Genomic DNA, 19,874 nt, shown 5'->3' on the forward strand with positions numbered 1-19,874 from the left:
CGAGAAAAGTAAGGACCCTTTCGGGTCCCGAAACCACATATTTCGGGACAAGGAAGGACCCTTTCTTGTCCCGAAACCAACCATTTCGGGACAAGGAAGGACCCTTTCTTGTCCCGAAACCAACCATTTCGGGACAAGGAAGGACCCTTTCTTGTCCCGAAACCAACCATTTCGGGACAAGGAAGGACCATTTCTTGTCCCGAAACCAACCATTTCGGGACAAGGAAGGACCCTTTCTTGTCCCGAAACCACTAGATCTGTTCAGGGTACCTTTCGGGTTCAACAGGGGTGGATCTGTTCAGGTTAAGTTCTTCATCTACTGGGTTGTTCAAGTTCGGTGCTTCGGTTTCCTGAAAATTCAAACAGTTTAAATCCATAAATACTTATGTAAAATGTAAACCCTAGATCTGTAAAATCTAAACCCTAGATCTATAAAATCTAAACCCTAGATCTATTCAAAAAAAATAAAGATCCTTAAAAAGGATACCATGGAGAAGTAAATGCTGCCGTAGAAAGAAATAAATGCAGCCGGAGAAGAGAAATAAATGCAGCCGGAGCCGGAGAAGAGAAATAAATGATGCGTTTCAGAGAGAGAAAGAAATGCAGAAATATGAAACCCTATTGGGTGAAAGAGGATATGCAGAAATGTAGAAATATATATATTTTTTTTCTTTTTCTCTCTCCTAGCTGGCAAGGCCACGTAGGATTCGTGGCCTTGCTTTCGCTAACCCTTCGTTGAGTTTATCATATCTCATATATTTATTAGACACTCATTTTTTATTTTCTAATTTATAAAATTTTAAATTCCAAGTCTAATAATTTATTTTAATATATTATAAATCACTCATTTCATGGAATTTTTTTAAATTCACCTAGTATCAATTAAGGAATCAAATTAATTATTAAAAATATTAGATAAATTAATAAAAATTATAAATAAATAAAAACTAATAATATACGCTTACATTATAATGTTACAAACTTGTAATATTAAACTTATTTTAAATAAAACTGCTCGTCTCACTAAACATAATTGTCGCGGTTAAAAATTAAACAGGCCTTCTATAATCTTTTAGAGTGTTTTAAAATAAAAGTAAAAAATTAAGTTAATTTAATTGTATTTGTGTAAAATCTCAAATTTTAATATTTTTTTAAGCATATACAAATAGATAAATGGATATATAAATAAATAGACAATTTTCTTTAAAAAATAAGTAAAAGTAAGCATAATAAGAGATTACATCTAAAAGATGGATAAATATGAACTAATTAAATATGATATTTATTTTAAAAATAAATGAATATATACTTTAGGGTTGATAACTTTAAAGTTTAAGTTAATTAATTTTAAAATATTATAAACTGTTGAAATTTTTAGGATCAAAATCAAATTAATTATTGAAAATATTAGACATTTAAATAAAAACAATTTCTAGTCTTATGAGACTTCATAATAAAATTTTATTAAACGTTATACGTTAACGATATTGATAGTTGTAGGTGAGATATAAGTTGTTCACTAAATGATTCAATATAATTATTGTTGTAAAAAGTTTGAGAGTCAAAAATTTCATATAATATCTCATGTTTTAGAGCGTTATTTATAGTGAAATTTTAACGAATGATATGTACATAAAAAGAAGTTATATTATGGATGATCATCGTATGTGTCACAAAAATATTGAATCGGTAACTCACTTACTTTTGCATTATCGAAGGTGACTAGTATTTTGGAATATTTTATGTAGTATTACTGGATTTATTAGTTGATGGCAAAGTCTAGTGGTATTTGTTGAGAAGATCGGATTTATGCGACTGATACGACATACCTACATATTTGGATTATCATCTCAATTATTTTTTGATGGACTATCTGATTGGAGAGAAATCGTTGAAATTTCAATGATCGTAGTCGTTCGATGCGTATCATTCATAATACTATTGTTATGACGATTCATAATATTATTATTATGACGATTTCTTAGATTTGTTCAGGAAAGTCAGTAGAGTCTGTCGGAGAGTTAATTGTTATTCTCGAAGACTTATGAATTCGATTATTTATTGAGTACCGTTTTTTTTTTCTTTTTTTCTTTTATGTTTTGTCGTTGTGATTAAATAATTTTTTTTATTTTTAATATAAATAAACATTTTTTAAAAATAAATAAATAAAAATAGTTATTAAAAATAATAAATAAATAAAATTTAATAAGATATCCTTAAATTACAAAATAAAAATATTAATATTAAACTTATTTTAAAACACAAATGAACCCACTTATTTAAACCCAAATCAAATAAGCTCAATCTAATGTTGAATTGGCCTATCCGATTTACTGATAAACCCTTATTATTTTTCTAGCAAAATAAAGTTACAGATCTTATTTATCATCAAACAAAGTATTATAATAACAACGTAACAATAAAAGAAAAAAATAACAAAAATAGAAACTTTCTTGTTCAAACACTTGTTACCAGAACATAGTTAAACATAAGATGATAGTTTAAGTGACAAAATACTTAAAAGTATTAGATGTCTCAAGTTCGAAAGTCATCATAAATAATCTCGGTTAAAATGAAAAAAAACTTATAATGAAACTTCCCTCGCTCAAATCTTGTCACTAAATTACATATACATTATAAGTATTATCCTTATTTAAACATCAATTACTTTCATTAAAATATATATAATTAAACAAAGCAGTCCAATACAAATACAAAGAAAAAAAAGTTACACAATAACCAAAGGGATGCAAGTACAATCACTAAAACATACACTAAAAAACATAGAACCAAACTAAAACAAACACATAGAAATGTTGTTATTGTTTGTTGTGTGAATCTTAGCATTTATGTGGAAGTTTGATGCGGCATTTTTTGGGCAAGGCCAAGACCGCGACAGGGTCAATACCCATGTCGCGAATCTTAGACTTGTATTTACATAGACATGGAAGATTAGCCTTTCGAATTACCCCGCAACAACCCTTCGTTGGAGCCGGAGGTGGACTGCCTTCTACCGCCGGAAGGCACTGCAGAAATTCGTCCAAGCCGACTCCACAGATCTTGTTAGTAGTAGCTGCAGCAGACGAGGAAGATCTAAAAATAAGAAGGGAAATGGAGATAACCAAGAACATTTGTACTACCAAATTTCTACCCATTTTTCTTTCTTTCTTTGGTGAGTGTTGATTTGATTAAGAATTAAGATAGTGATATATTATTTATAGGGCAGATTCAGAATATTACTATTTGTTCGTCACGAGAACGCTTAAGATTAATTAATTAATTAATTAAAATGATTTTAAAACCACACCATGATAGGTCGATCACATGATCACATGTGGACTACAAGAGTCAAGGATCGATTGTGTGGGTAAAGCATCATTATTAACTCATTGCATATATTTTAATCGGATTTCACTTTTAAACAACATTTTTATTTTCATATTTGAAATGTATAAACAAAAGAATAAGAAAAAAAATATATCTATCAAGTTAAACATCAATAAATATGAGATATAACATAAAACAAATGTTACATATTTGAATAGTTTAGATTTTATATATATATATATATATATATATATATATATATATATATATATATATATATATATATATATATATATATATATATATATATATATATATATATATATATATATATATATATATATATATATATATTCCTTTTTTTGAGTTAGTTTTGAGTTTGTTTATTTCCTAATTGCATTTTTAATTAAAGTGTTATTAGTGGGATCCAACAGTAAATATTTGTTTGATCTTATTTTAAATATTTGTTTGTTTTACTGGCCTATATAATTTGAAAAAAAATAATATATTTAATTTAAAACTATTTATTCTGAAATCATATAATTATCTTTTATAAAAATAATTATATAAATTTTATTATAATAAATAAGAAAGTAAGTGTAAACCCATAATATAAAATTGTTCTAATTATAAACTCCACAATCTCTTACAATTATTTGAATTTCAAAGTCTTTGTCTAAGAGATTTAGATTATATGTTTGTTTTTCATTTATTAGGATGTTCAAAATTTCGCCTTAAGTTTATACGTTTGATTTTCATTTAAAAATGTCTATCAATTCTTAATTGCATGGTAAAAAAATATAATAACTATTTATTTAATTAATTGAAGATAAATAACTTGTAATCTAATATCATTAACTTTAAATTTACTTTCCTAATAACACTTTTGTATTATAAAAATAAAAATATAAACACTATCATATTCAAGATCTAAACACTTTTACCGTGATTCATACAAATTTGTTTAAGAATGTTTTGAATCAAAAATTTCAATACATTACATTCAAGGGGCTAGACCTACCCTATGACATAACCCACGTTTTATAGTTTACTAGTAAAAAGATGTGGATATTTTCCCGGCCTCCATGAAGTCTTGGGTTCGAGTCTGTCGGACGGCAAATTCTGCGTCTGATTAAATGATTAAGTGTGTTTGCGGGCTATGTACTTAACCCGCGGGGATTAATCGCACTCCATAAGAACAGCGGAACCTAGTGTTCTCAAAACAAAAAAAAACATATTTTTTTAATTTAATTCACAATTACTTCTATAATTTATAAAAAAAATATAGTAAAACTTACATTTATCTACTCGTTTTATTCATAATTTTATTTTTATTTTTTTAAGTCTATCCCAACTCAAATTTTGGATAAGATAGTTCCCGATTATAAAACGTGAAAAAAGTGTGTATAAATATTACTAAAAGTAGAGTAAAGTTGAGGACATAAATAAAATGAAGCGTTCCTGAATTGTATTTTGGAGGGAGGAATCAGAAACGGTCTGAAGAAGAGCGCGTTTCTTGGTGAAATCTTGCGTTGGATCGCGGTTTCAGGCGCTCCAAATCATCACAGCCAATTCTCTCCGCCATTTCTCAAACCGTACATCTTCCCTTTCAATCTCTGTTTGTAGTAATTTCCGATTCACGCTTAACTTTCTTCGATTCATTCATTCATTCATTCACTCGTACGATATCATTTCAATCTAACTTATCCATCGTTCCTGATTCATATCTGAAATTCTTGACTATTCATTTTTCAGGTTATTAACCATTTGAAGAAGAAGAAGAAGAAAATTTGATTCAGATATGGGATTGGATGATAATAATCCTGACGCAGCTGCGTCTAAATCAGCTTCGTCATCACGCGATAAGCGTAATGCTGCTGGCGATGCAACCGAGGATGAAGAAGAGGATCGACTCGAATTGGGACCTAATTGCAGTATCAGAGAGCATCTAGAGAAGGACAAGGTTTTCTCACAAACATCTTTATATATTACTTAGTTAGGTATTCATTTCTCAATTCAAAACGATTGAATTTTGTCTTTACAAATCAAGGATGATGAAAGCTTAAGGAGGTGGAAAGAACAGCTCCTCGGGAGTGTAGATGTTGATGCTGTGGGAGGTATATATTCATCTTAATTGTATTTTCATAAGCTATAATGATTCCAAAATTGGAAATGAAACCCTAATTAGAAGATTCATATGGATTGGAAATTGAAACCTTAATCAGAAGAATCAAAATGCTGCTGCTACTCTGAAATGAAATTATGGTTTCTATCTAATAATGCACTAGTACAATTGATTATTGAACAGAGGTTCTGGAACCGGATGTGAAGATTTTGAGCCTAACGATCCTGTCTCCAAATAGGCCTGATCTTGTTCTTGAAATTCCAGAGAATGTTGATCCAAAAGGGTTATGGTTTACTCTGAAAGAAGGTATACCTTACAGCCTGAGATTCTCCATCCAGGTTAGAAACAATATCGTCTCTGGCCTTAGGTACACCAACACTGTCTGGAAAACTGGTATTAAAGGTATATATGTTGTCTCTTCTTGCATAAGAAATCGAAAAAAATTCTCAAGGTGTGAAATTAAACGATTTTGTATTCAGTTGATAGCTCCAAGGAAATGCTGGGAACTTTCAGTCCTCAGGCAGAGCTTTATACTCATCAGATGCCTGAAGAAACTGCACCATCTGGTATGTTTGCAAGGGGAACATATTCAGCAAAAACAAAGGTATCATTCTTGTTTTCCCTTTATGATCTGATCTGAACTGATCTGATCATCAATGGTTATGGACTCTATCTAATTTGTTTTGGGTTCTTGAGTCTAGTTTGTTGATGATGATAACAAGAGCTACCTGGAAATGAACTACACTTTCGATATCCAGAAAGACTGGCCGCGATAGGGGACATGCCAGTGAATACTACTGCCCTCATTTTAGCTGCATCTTCCAATTGAGAATGTTGCAAAAATGAGTTTGAGGTGTCTGAATCAGCGAGTGCAATAGGATTAACAAGTTTTCAAATAAATCGTAGATCGAACTGTCGAATTGAAAGTTTGGGTCGGTTTAAACAAAGGAATGTTTTATCATTTTCCCAATGAAATTTTTTGGCCAAATTTTTGGTTCATCCTTTGGAACTATATTACATCCCGGATTTCATTTAATATGATGAATTGTTATGGTAATTTTTCTTTTTTTGTAAAGACGTAATTTATCTTTGAATTAGAAAATCGAACTTATGAAATTTAAGATTGATTGAGGGATTTGTCTAATAATAATCAAGGATTTTTCGTCTTTTGTTTGTTGAATGTGTTTATTTATTTTTACAAAGATGTGTTATTATATCAAAATTATTATTTTCATTTCAATTTAAGACGTTTGAAGTGAAAATTTATATTACATACCGATCCTTCAATTGAGCTTATTAGTGAATTAAGCTTATTGAAGCAATAAAAACAAAGAAAATGAATTGAACTAAAACCATTAATCTAATGTGTTTGAAGAGAAAATACAACTCTATTTTTCCACTTGTCTTTTTGTATTTTTCAAACTTTGACATGCTTATTTGGGAACGATTCCCAAAACGCTCCATCTTGCATGTGTATTGTGACCTTAGAATGAATAATAAAATTTAATTTTTCAAAATATTATCATTTAAAGAAACTACAATAAACATAAATAAATAAATAAAAAACACTTCTTCCATTATGGGGATAACAGTAAGTAGAGACACTATACTCAGGGGGCGGAGCCAAGTATAAGCCGGCCCGGGCCGGCCCGGGCTGTAGCCCGGGTAGCCTTAAACAGTCTGTATGTATTTTATCAATAACGATAGTAAATTACCGTCGCTATTGGATATTTTCCGTCGCTAAAAGGCATTGGTGACAGCAAATTATAAAACTAGCCCGGATAGATGTTTTTAATAAAAAATTAGCCCGAGTAGGTTTCAAATCCTGGCTCCGCCTAGGGATGTAAATGAGCCGAGCCGAGCCGAACAGTATCAAGCTCGAGCTCGGCTCGTCTGTTATATATTCGGGCTCGAGCTCGGCTCGAGCTCGTTTCGAGCTTTTATAATCGAGCTCGAGCTCGGCTCGTATGAATTTAATTGAGCTCACGAGCCGCTCGTATTCGGCTCGTTTAAAGCTCGTTTAGAAAGCTCGTTTAGAGCTCGTTTAAAAAGCTCGTTTATGAGCTCGTTTATAACTTAAACAATGAAATGAATGCAACATTAATTAAAAAAATATATATTTATTAATTTAAATTTAATTAAAGATTATTATTATATTAATTATTTTAATATATATATATTACTTAATTTTTTTTTTTATATAATTTATATAATCGAACATGTTCGTGAGCCTATTAACGAACTTGTTCGTGAGCCTATAAGCGAGCCTATAAACGAACATGTTCGTGAGCTTACGAGCCGAATATCGAGAAGCTCAAGCTCGGCTCGTTTAAATTTTCGAGCTTTTAAACGAGCCTAAGCTCGGCTCGTTAAGATTAACGAACGAGCTCGAACAAGCTTTTTGCCGAGCCGAGATTCGAATAGTTCGCGAGCAGCTCAGTTCATTTACATCCCTCCGCCCATACAGTTATGAAGAAACAGAGGTTGAGAAGCTCAATATAATTTCTTTCTATTATGGTTATTCCTAGCTAGTTAATTTTCACATCATTCATCTCTTATGCATCAATCTATATATAGATAGAGAATGCTTACATCAATATATTATATAGATAGGGAATATTTTCAAAATAAAAAAGTGAATATGAATATGAAAAATTATATATACTTTAAAATTAAATGCAAAAGGATATAGACCATTTTCTAAAAATAAGGAAAAATATAAATGTAAAAGGATTACATATAAAAAAGTAAATATGAACTAAAAAAATGATATTTATTTTTAAAGTAAATGCAAAAATTAGATAGAAGAGAAATGAATGGACTGCTTTCTTAAAATAAAAAATATAAACGTAAAAAGATTATATATATATAAAAGGAGATATGAATAGACCATTTAAAAAAAATTAAATATAAAAAATGTAAATATGAACTAGAAAAATAATATTAAAATATAAGAGAGATCATTTAAAAAAAATTAAAATTTAAATAATTAAATATAGAAAGTAAATATTAACTAGAATAATATTTACTTCAAAAATAAAAATATAAAAGTAAAATAGAATACGAATACATATTTTCTAAAAAAAAATATAAATATACATTTAAAATATAAAAAAAAAATGAAAGCTAAAAAGGAATAATATTCCCCTATCATCTTTGCTGACCCACATCACGCATGCATGTACACCTACCATTATTATATATATATATATATATATATATATATATATATATATATATATATATATATATATATATATATATAGCTAGGCATGGCAACGGGTACTTTACCTGTCGGGTACTGTCGTACCTGTTGGGCAGTGAAGTACCCATCTCCGAACCCGATTTTCATTTTAATACCTGACCTCGACTCTGCCGGGTATCTTTATTTATATCCCCATCCCTGATTTTTAGGATACCCGATACCCGACGGGTACCCCATTACCCGATTAAAGTATAAAATAATATTTATTATTTTTAAAATATACAAAATATTAAAATAAAAAATTAATTAACATATTCAGACTAAAATAATTTTAAATTATTATAAATTAAATCTAATATCATAACTAATATGTTATTACAAAATATAATTGACCAAAAAAATATTAATAAATATTGAATATTTAAACAACAATATCATTCATACTACGTACATAATATAAATTCATTCATACCACAAAATATAAATAAATAAATTTAAAACAGACACAACAATATATACTTAATTAAATATAAACTTCAAAATATTCATCAACAAGACAGTTTTCTCACAAAAAAAACACATTCTTCTTGAAGCGAGTCTTGTAGAAGTTACAGAAATGTCACCTTTATTGCTGCTAAAACGGAAAAAAAAATTACAAAATAGAGATCGAATATTAAATTAATAAATAAGTATAAGATTATAAAAGTTAAAGAACAAGAATAACTTTATTAAATAATAAATAACATTAAACTAATAATATCGAAATTTGAAAAACTCAAATAAAAACATTACTTACTTGCATAGTTATGTTGTAGATGCTCAAAAACTAGAAAGAATGTTGAAGATAGATGTTGAAGAACAAAATTAGAGAGAATGTTGAAGATAGAAGTTGAAGAACAAAACTAGAGAGAATGTTGAAGATAAAAGTTGAAGTAAGGTGAAAAAAAATAAAAAATGAAGATTAAAAGTCATAACTAATGAGAGAGAAACAATTATTAGAATGATATTGGTGTGACTTATGGTTTTGGGTAAAGAGAAAATAAATACTATATTTATTGTATTGTAACGATGGTTAAAAGTAAGAGGTGGAATTTGAAAAGTTATTTAAATTTTAACAATATATATATATATATATATTAATATTCGGGTATCAGGTTTGGGTTTCCAACACTATCCATCCCGACCCCGAACCCAATCGGGTAACATTTTTTACTTCCCATCCCCGCCCCCGACCCCAAACCCGATTTTAAATACCCGAACCCAATCATCGGGTACCCACGAGTATTGGGTATACGAATATCCATTACCATCTCTATATATAGCCTTAATTTTCTTATTGTCATATTGTGCTAATTTTAAAGCAACCTTCTTTTCACAACAATATTATGACAACAATATTATAATATTATAACTTTCTTCTCACAATAATATTATAATTTTCACATCTTCCTTATACTTAAAAGTCATGCCAACCATAAATTTAGGGGGCGCTTGGTTCAAATAAGGGAATCGGAATAGGAATGAGGTTGATAGATGTGTGGATTGAAAATGAGTATGATTGATAGAAGTGTAGTGTTTGGTTATGAGTATTAATCATTCTCAATACCATTGATAGTGTTTGGATATTTTCAAAAGAAATTATTAATATTATTTTTTAATTGAATTAAATTAATATTTTTATTTTTTTATTATATTTTATTTAATTAAAAATACAAAATATTATTATTTTTATATTATAATTGTTTAAAATATATAAAATATTGAAGTGTGTTCTAATTTAATAAAATATAAACATCTAATATTTTATTATATTAATTATATATATATATATATTAAATATATATAAAAAAATAATTGAATGATTCAATTTTTTTTATTTATAAATAAAAATTATCTATTAAAAGATAATTTTTTTAAAATATTATATATTAATAATTAATCAAATATAATATAATATTTTATTTAATAATATATACTATAACATTGCATAATATTTTTAATAAAATTTTTTATTAAAATATTTTATATCTAACTTTTCTAATATTTTTTCAATATTTATTTTATATAAAATTGTTATTTTATTTTTAAGTTTTTATATTTTAATTAATTTATTATAATTTTATTATTAATATATAATATATAAATTGATTGTATAAAAATATTTTTTTTATTATTAGTTATTATAATTATTTTATTTTATTAATTTTATATTATTTAAAATAATTTCTCAATATTATATAAATAATTGAAATAATTTATTTTAATAAATAAATTATTATTTTAATTATAAAAGAACGTCTAATATAATTATAAAATAAAATATATATATAATATTATAATTATAATTATGAGAGAGAACGTGGGAGAGTGGACATCATGGGAGAGAAAATACATTACAAGCCTCCCAATTTAGAGAGGAATGGATGATTCCTGAGTATCCGGGAATCAAATCAATGTTCTAGAATGAAACCCATCAACCAAACACTTCATTTTATTCCCTTTCCCATTTCTGAGTACAAAAACCACGTAACAAATATCCTCTTAGTTTTCCCACTCTCATTGGGATTATAAATAGTCTTTGATTTGTTTTCTCATCGATCATAGACACAAATTATTAATTTAAAAAATTGTAACTCCCAAATTTGAAATAATTAACCATCTTTAACAAACATATTAGAATAATTAAAATCTGAATAACTCCCAAATTTGGAAGTCAATTATCAAATCAAATATCAAATATTTTCATCACCCCATACATGAGATGTTTTAATTAGATCATCTTATATCAATTATCAACCATAAAAGTAATTATTTTTTTTAAGAAATACCAAAATAACTTACTATTTTCACACTAGAGCAAAATATGTTCAACCGTGTCTATTTCTTCATTGCAAAATTTGCCTTTGATCCAAAATCATCTTGTTTTTAAATAAATTTTCTAAACTCGCAATTCAGTTGTGGCAAGCCATACAAACAACGTTTTTAACATTTTGGAAGACGTTACTCTCCCAAATTTTATTTTGAATTCACGTCGATGAAAATAGTCTATTAAAAATACAATCAGAATTTGAAAAAAAAAATGCGAAATCATGATTTTACTAATTAAATTTCATAATACACAAAGTTGGTATTTGCTTCCTCCTCAAAAGGAAAGACAATTTTCCCAATTTCTCCTCTATAAAGGAAATAAGTCATTAATTGTATTAAATGATCAAATGTTTAACAACCAAATTAGAATAATTAGCATTTTCAATAATCATTCGTGTCTTGTTATTCGTGTCGTGCTAACTCGTGTTTAAATTTGTGTTTTATGTTATTTCGACTAGATTTTGTCATCGTGTCAGTACAATCGTGTCTTGACACACTTATGTTAATTATATATATATATATATATTAAATTATATTGTTAAACATGTCAAAAACGTGTTAAACGTTGTCAAACGTGTTAAACGTGTCAAAACGCATTAAACATGCCAAAACGTGTTAAACGTATTAAAATATCAAAAACGTGTCAAAATGGTGTAAACATATCAAATAATGTTAAATGTGCCAAAACGTATTAAACATATTAAACGTGTCATATATAATAAGCTAACTCATTGTCATTTGAAAAATCTGCAGCAAAAACTTGAAGACCCGCTTTGAGGCAAAATATAATTCTTGGGAACCAGAATTGCTGATGCAAATTTCTTAACAAACTTAAGGTTTTCATTTCCAACTAGGGATTCATAAGTTACTTTTGTCGATGGCTCGATTTCCTTGTGAACAAGAAAACGGAAAAACAACTTTGTTTTTACTGGTTTATGTGCCACTAGACCTTTCAGGAAGTTGATATTTGAAGAAGACACGTAATCAACTTTATTCAAGAAAAGCCGATACAATATAAATATAAAGTTGAGCATTGTGTATAAACGTTCGTATTCGACTAGGGCAAGTCGTGTTAGACTCTTAATCGTGCCGTGTTGTGTTGTGTTGTGTCTCAATCTTATTCGTGTCGTATCGTGTCTTGACCCACTCAAAATATTATGATTCATGCACTCTTTCGTGTCTTGTTATTTGTGTCGTGCTAACTCGTGTTTAAATTTGTGTTTAATATTATTTCGACTAGATTTTGTCATCGTGTTAACACAATTGTGTCTTGACACACTTATGTTAATTATTTATTTATATATTAAATTATATTGTTAAACATGTAAAAAATGTATTAAACGTTGTCAAACGTGTCAAAACGCGTTGAAAGTGCCAAAACGCGTTGAAAGTGCCAAAACGTGTTAACGTATTAAAATGTCAAAAACGTGTCAAAAATGGTGTAAACATATCAAATAATGTTAAACGTGTCAAAACGTATTAAACATATTAAACGTGTCATATATAATAAGCCAACACATTGTCATTTGAAAAATCTATAGCAAAATCTTGAAGACCCGCTTTGAAGCAAAATATAATTCTTGGGAACCAGAATTGCTGATGCAAATTTCTTGACAAACTTATGGTTTTCATTTCCAACTAGGGATTCATAAGTTATTTTTGTCGATGGCTCGATTTCCTTGTGACCAAGAAAACGGAAAACCAACTTTGTTCTGACTAGTTTATGTGCCACTAGACTTTTCAGGAAGTTGATATCTGAAGAAGACACATAATCAACTTTAGTCAAGAAAAGCCTATATAATATAAATATAAAGATGAGCATTGTGCATAAATGTTCGTAGTCGACGCGGGCAAGTCGTGTTAGACTCTTAATCGTGCCGTGTTGTGTTGTGTTGTGTCTCAATCTTATTCGTGTCGTATCGTATATTGACCCACTCAAATTATTATGATTCACGGACTCTTTCGTGTCTTGTTATTCGTGTTGTGCTAACTCGTGTTTAAATTTGTGTTTCATATTATTCCGACTAGATTTTGTCATCGTGTTAACAAAATCGTGTCTTGACACACTTATGTTAATTATTTATTTATATATATTAAATTATATTTCTAAACATGTCAAAAACGTGTTAAACGTTGCCAAATTTGTCAAAACGCGTTAAACGTGCCAAAACGTGTTAAACGTATTAAAATGTCAAAAACGTGTCAAAAACGATGTAAACATATCAAATAATGTTAAACGTGTCAAAACGTATTAAACATATTAAACGTGTCATATATAATAAGCCAACGCATTGTCATTTGAAAAATCTGCAACAAAAACTTAAAGACCCACTTTGAGGCAAAATATTATTCGATCCTACATGTTACTTACTAAACCCACTCATCAAGTACCACATGTATACAAATTATCAACTGAGATTTTTTTTCTCACAAATGGAAACTTATAGGATCACGTGGGGGCTTGATGAGTTGGTTCAGACTATGTATGAGCGGTTCATCAATTCGATTTTTAGGTTATTCGAGTTTTTATGTTCCTGGTTGATTATCGAATTTATTGTTTAACTCAATTTAAAAATCGAACTGAATTCGAATGAATTCGAATAAAACTGAACCAAATTCATTTTTTTAATTTTAATCCCAAATCAATTTTAAATTCGTATGTTAAGTATTGAAATTTATTTCTTATTTAATATCTAATGAATCCAGTTTTCGGAGTGGTATTTGAGTTTAAATCTTAACCTAAAAGTTAAATCGAAAATTTGTATTCAAATTCAAACAGTAAACAATATGAAGTTTAAAAGAAACAAAAATTGCTTTATGAAAATGTGGATTATTGGGTTAATGACTAGCTAAGAACCTGTTTGATGTATAAATGTTATTTGAATAACCATTAATCAACCACCCCTAACTTGCCCTAAAATAAGGACACAAACAATACAACAAATGTTATAAAGTAAGTGAAATTGTGATTCTATATTTAAATTTGTTATTAATTGTAAATGAATAACCCACAGGGTTATGAATTTAGTTGTTTTCATTGGCTGCATCAAACTAGTATTGGCCGGTGAAGAATTTGTAAAGATAAATTTATTTATACTTACAAAAAAAAAATGTTTAACAAATCATTTAGGGTGAATTCTGAACTAAATCATCCTTATTTGGGTAAACATTTGCAATATCAGAATCGTTTTAAAGATCGATATTTGGAAAGCAAACTTCAACTGCATATTTTGTCAATTGTATATCGCACCAGAATATCACATTGTGCAAACTAACCTGTACATATGATATATGCATTTGTACTTGATTCAACAAATAGACCTGAAACCCCACTTGCTACCACCAAAGGCAAATTGAAGAGGATATTATGAAAGAATTTTCATTCAAACTTGCACAATGAGTTGAGTAAATATGAACCAGAACACTCTAATACGATATTAGTATGGAAAGCCACAATATTATCTTACTCGAATCGTGGGTTAGACACAACACCAGCATGAGACGATACACGATCACAAATTAATACGATCATGACACAATCACAAATCGACATGACACAAATACAGACCCAACATAAACACAACACAAGTAGAGCACAAATTTGCACACAAATCAACACATTCAATTTCTACCCACCTAATTATTATAAATCATTTATTAGGAGATATTTTTGTTTTTATTTTATAAATTATTTAACTTTGTTAAGTAAAGTTTGTTATTAAACTTTAGAGTGACTTAAGATTATTTTTTAAATAATTTGGTATATAAATAATACAACTATAAATATATCTTCAATTATAACTAAAGGAGAAAAAAATGGAACTCATTTGAGAATTAATTTTGTTATTTAATATAATTAATATTATAAATAAAATTACTATTCAATTTAATTAAATAATTAAAAATAAATTAATTAATTAATAAAAGTCATGTTAACCTAAGATCATAAATGAGAATAAGTAAGAGACTAAATAATATATATTTCGTAATGTTTATATAATTAATTTTATTTTAATTATTTAATTTAGTTTGTTTAATTTTAATTATATATTATTTATAAATTAAATAATATATTAATTAAAAAAATGTGAATAGTTTGAGAATGTTGATGTAAAGGACCGTGTGTAGTTTAAAAAATGAAATGGGTAGAAAATGAATGTGTCAATTCTGGTGTACATTCGTGTGTTCGTGGCGTGCCTATTCTCATTAGAGTCGTCAATTTAGGTTAGGCTCGTTGGGTTAGCTCATTTCGTCAAATAATTTAGACGGGTTGGGTTGAAATATTAGCAACCCATTTGGAATTGGGTCTATACGGGACAACTCGCTCGGGTCGTGAGCCTAGGCAGGTCAGGCTTGGGTTGGCCTGCGGGTTGAAAAAAAAATCTAATTTGATTTATAGCCTTATAGACATATGCCGCATAGTTATAGTTTTTTTTCTCTCCCAGGCAGCACTGCATCAGTCAATACTTCGTCCATCGGTCGCCGACTACTTATTTGTTCCGCCTTTGTTCTCTTCATTCTCTCCTTTAAGGGTTCATGGATTCAAACTTGGTTCTAGACGCAGCAGTCAATACTCAATACTTCGCCCATTGGTCATCGACTATTTATTTGTTCTGCATTTCTTCTCTTTGTTCTCGCCTTCAAGGGTTCGTGGATTCAAACTTGGTTTTCAGTTTCAAAAGCTTCACACTGAAAGTTTGAAACTTAATATTCTGTTAAATAACAAATTCATTTTTAAAATGGACTCCTATCAAAATCAAGGTATTAATTTGGATGTTAATGAATTGAAAGTGTTAAGCATGATGAAGGGTCATCTTTATAGTCTAGAGAGCATTCTGATATTTGGATGTATTTTAAGAAAATGAAGGGTATTGATAATATAGAAAAAGTTGAATGTAATGGATGCAAAAAACAATATAAATGTGGGGTGAATATTACGGGACTTCTACATTGTGGCGTCATGTTAAATTTGCAACAAATTGAAGTTTCACGACGTATGACAAATGATTCTTGATCAAGATGGAAAGATGAAGTCTAAGAAAAATAGACTAAAAGATTTCACATGAGCTACTGATTTGTGCAATCATTAGACATGATTTATCATTTGCATTTGTTGAGTATTCTAGTATTAGAGCCTGGATGAAGCATGTAAATCATCATGGTGCTTTTATTTCTAGAAATATTGTTGTTTCTGATATTAACCGATTCTACATGAGAGAGAAAGAGAAACTTAAGCATGTTTTTGCTACCATTAAAAACAGAGTTTGTTTAACTTCAATTTGTGGACAGGATGTACTAGTGAGGGGTATATTTGTTTGACTGCCCATTTTGTTGACAGTGATTGAAAATAGAACAACAAGATCTTTTCTCCTATGCCTCCTCCACACTCAAGAGTTGAATTAGCTGCTAAATTATTTGAATTCTTGAAGAATTGGGGGATTGGACAATGCATCTAGTAATGACATTATGCAAGTTCATTTGAAAGAGCAACTCTTTTTGCATGATAGTTTATTGTGCGATGGTGAGTTTTTTCATGTTCGTTGTTCCGCTCATATATTGAATTTAATTGTTCAAGAAGGTTTGAAAGTTGTCACTGGAGCTTTGAGTAAAATTAGAGAGTCGGTCAAGTATGTTAAAGGTTCAGAGACTAGAATGAATAAGTTTCAAGAATATGTACAAGTAGTTGGTAACATTGATAATGGTGTTGGATTGCGATTGGATGTGTGTACTCGTTGGAAAATGCTGTCAAATATTAAAAAAAATTTGCTTTTCTTTAATTCAATGATAAGAATTATAAACTGTGTCCCTAAAAGTGAAGAGTGGAAAAGAGGACAACCCGCAGGCTGACCCGTATAACCCGTAACCCACCTTGGGTTGGGGATTTTCAGCCAGTCGGGATGGTGGACCGACCTGCCGTCGACCCGTCAAACGATGAGTTTTGATGGATATGCCCGTCTCGCCATGAATTGACCCATCTGACCGTTCTAAACATAAATATTACCACCATTTTTATATTTATTTTATTATTATATACTAATATCTTTTAAGTTTTTTATTAAAAAAATAACTTTCTTAAAATCAATATTAAATTAAAATTTTAAATAATCCAAAGTTTATATAAATAAAACTAGAATGAGTCTTAATGACGTCTAGGCCTTAATATAGAATAAATATTGAATTATTAAAAAATATTGATTTGGTGTTAATTTATTGATTAAAATAAATTAAGTAATATGATTAAGGAGGATAAATGTATTAATAGTATTTAATTTATTATATATATACTTCATTTTTTTGTTAAGCATGAATAGTAAGTTAAGCATACTTCATTTTTTTGTTTGTTGAATAACTTACGAAGATAAAATCAGAGTATATCTATTGTAGTTACAAATATAACATTATCTCATCATTTCTTAATTTTTTAGTTTAGTATACTATTTTTTTTATCTAACTAAAAAAATAAATTATACCTTTATCTACTCTTATTTTATCTAGGTTATGCAAAAATACCGAAAAAAACCGATAGCCGAACGGATAGCTTACCGGTTTCATATTACCGGTTTATTGGTTAACCGATTATAACGATTCCGGTTAATTGAGTTCTACCGATTAAACGGTTCGGTTTTCGGTTGAACTATTTTTCTAGCGATTTAATCAGTCGGTAATAATTTAATTATATATTTATATTTTATAATTTATATTAGCTTCTTTTTTTATTTTTTTATTTTGTGAATATTAAATATATTATAAATAATATTTAATAATATATATATTAATTATTTTAAAATATAATTTGTATAAAATTATTTTAAAAAATAAATCTACTTTATATAGTTTAGGAAGGGAGACTTTTAAAATATATTTTATTGTTAATATAATACAATATATTATAACATATTCTTAAATATATTTATGAAATATTATTATAATATATTACATTATAACAATAATATAATATATAATATAGACAAAAAAATTAAAGAATAAGGGGTGAGAAAAATTACCGATATTAAAGGTATATCAAAAATACTGTACCGCAATATATCAAAAATATCGATTTTTAAGGTATACCGAAAAAAATGTAAGGTATGATACATACCAAAATTATTAATACGGTAAAAGTATGAGATTTTTAAAATTTTGGTATATCGAGATATACCGAAATAGTATTTATAAGTTTATATATATATATATATATATAATACTTATAAGGAAATAATTAAATATATTTGATATTAATTTAAATATAGAAATATAATTTTGAATAATATCAAAATATAATTATACTGAAATATTATTCAATATATTCAATCTTTATCTTATCGATGAAATTAATTTTTTTAAGTTAACATGTTTTTTAGGTATCAAAAGTATAATACCGATACGTACCGAAATTAAGGTATACCGAAATTAAGGTAAGATAAAGGTATGAATTTTTTGTATACCAAAATTAAGGTATATCAAAATCAATGTATACAGAAATCAAGGTAAGGTAAATGTATGCATTTTTTACATATCGAAATTTTAGGTAAGATATAAGATATGAATAAAACTATAAGGTATACCATATCGACTCACCCCTAAAAATAACATAATATTACCAGAGTTTTGAAAATAATTATATAAATTTAATACTTAATTTAAAAAATTGAATTATCAGCTCACGGTTAAACCGATTAACCGACTGGAACCAACTGGAACCAGTAGAACCAGAACCGGTAAAAACGATATTAATATTGATCGATTAACAGGTTTGTAAAATAAGAGGTAAAATCGGACTTAATTAGAACCATTTAACAAGCTAACATGTTAACCAACCGGTTGAACACCCCTACTTTTATCCATAATTTTCTCGTTATATTTTTAAGCTTGCCTAATATTTTTTCAAGCTCACCCAACTATGATTCTGAAATCTGTTCATAAATAGAAGTCATATTTTAATTTAATACAATAAAACTCAAGCTTCACTTAATCATCCCTATAATATTTATGGTCACATTATTAGTTTATCCTTGTCAATAATTTAGCACCCCATTACAAGCTATCATCCACTCCTTAAAATGAACACTTCTATCTCACACTCTCTCATTTGTAACTTTTACTAAACCATTATAACTTCAATTTAAAATTTGCACATGATAACTAAGTTGGTCTATATTAGTAAACTTAGTTGTCATACGTAATTTTTAAGTTAAGGTGGTAGTACTTTAGTGGAAGTTATTGTAAGTATTGGATTATTTTTTTCTTTTAAGACATAAAAAAAAATACAACATGATTTAACAAAAAAAAAAAAATCAAACAAGCTAGAAAGTAATGCATCTAATTAATGATTGATAAATCAAAACTATT

The 19,874-nt window shown here is 28.1% G+C and overlaps 2 protein-coding genes across 2 annotated transcripts; one reads left to right on the top strand and one right to left on the bottom strand.

The window, feature by feature from the left end:
- Positions 1 to 2,840: 2,840 nt before the first annotated feature.
- LOC124939552 (putative lipid-transfer protein DIR1) lies at positions 2,841 to 3,155 on the bottom strand. The gene has a single exon (XM_047480015.1). The coding sequence runs from the start codon at positions 3,153 to 3,155 to the stop codon at positions 2,841 to 2,843; it is 315 nt and encodes a 104-aa protein (XP_047335971.1).
- Positions 3,156 to 4,781: 1,626 nt separating this feature from the next.
- Positions 4,782 to 6,579, top strand: LOC124940160 (rho GDP-dissociation inhibitor 1-like). The gene is made up of 6 exons (XM_047480643.1): positions 4,782 to 4,922; positions 5,083 to 5,290; positions 5,378 to 5,444; positions 5,636 to 5,854; positions 5,932 to 6,056; positions 6,154 to 6,579. Exons 2-6 carry the CDS (start codon positions 5,129 to 5,131, stop codon positions 6,226 to 6,228), a joined length of 648 nt encoding a protein of 215 aa, XP_047336599.1. The 5' UTR covers positions 4,782 to 4,922; positions 5,083 to 5,128; the 3' UTR covers positions 6,229 to 6,579.
- The last annotated feature ends 13,295 nt before the right edge of the window (positions 6,580 to 19,874 follow it).

The sequence above is a fragment of the Impatiens glandulifera genome, chromosome 5 (genome assembly GCF_907164915.1).
Source record: "Impatiens glandulifera chromosome 5, dImpGla2.1, whole genome shotgun sequence".
Classification (NCBI taxonomy): domain Eukaryota; kingdom Viridiplantae; phylum Streptophyta; class Magnoliopsida; order Ericales; family Balsaminaceae; genus Impatiens; species Impatiens glandulifera.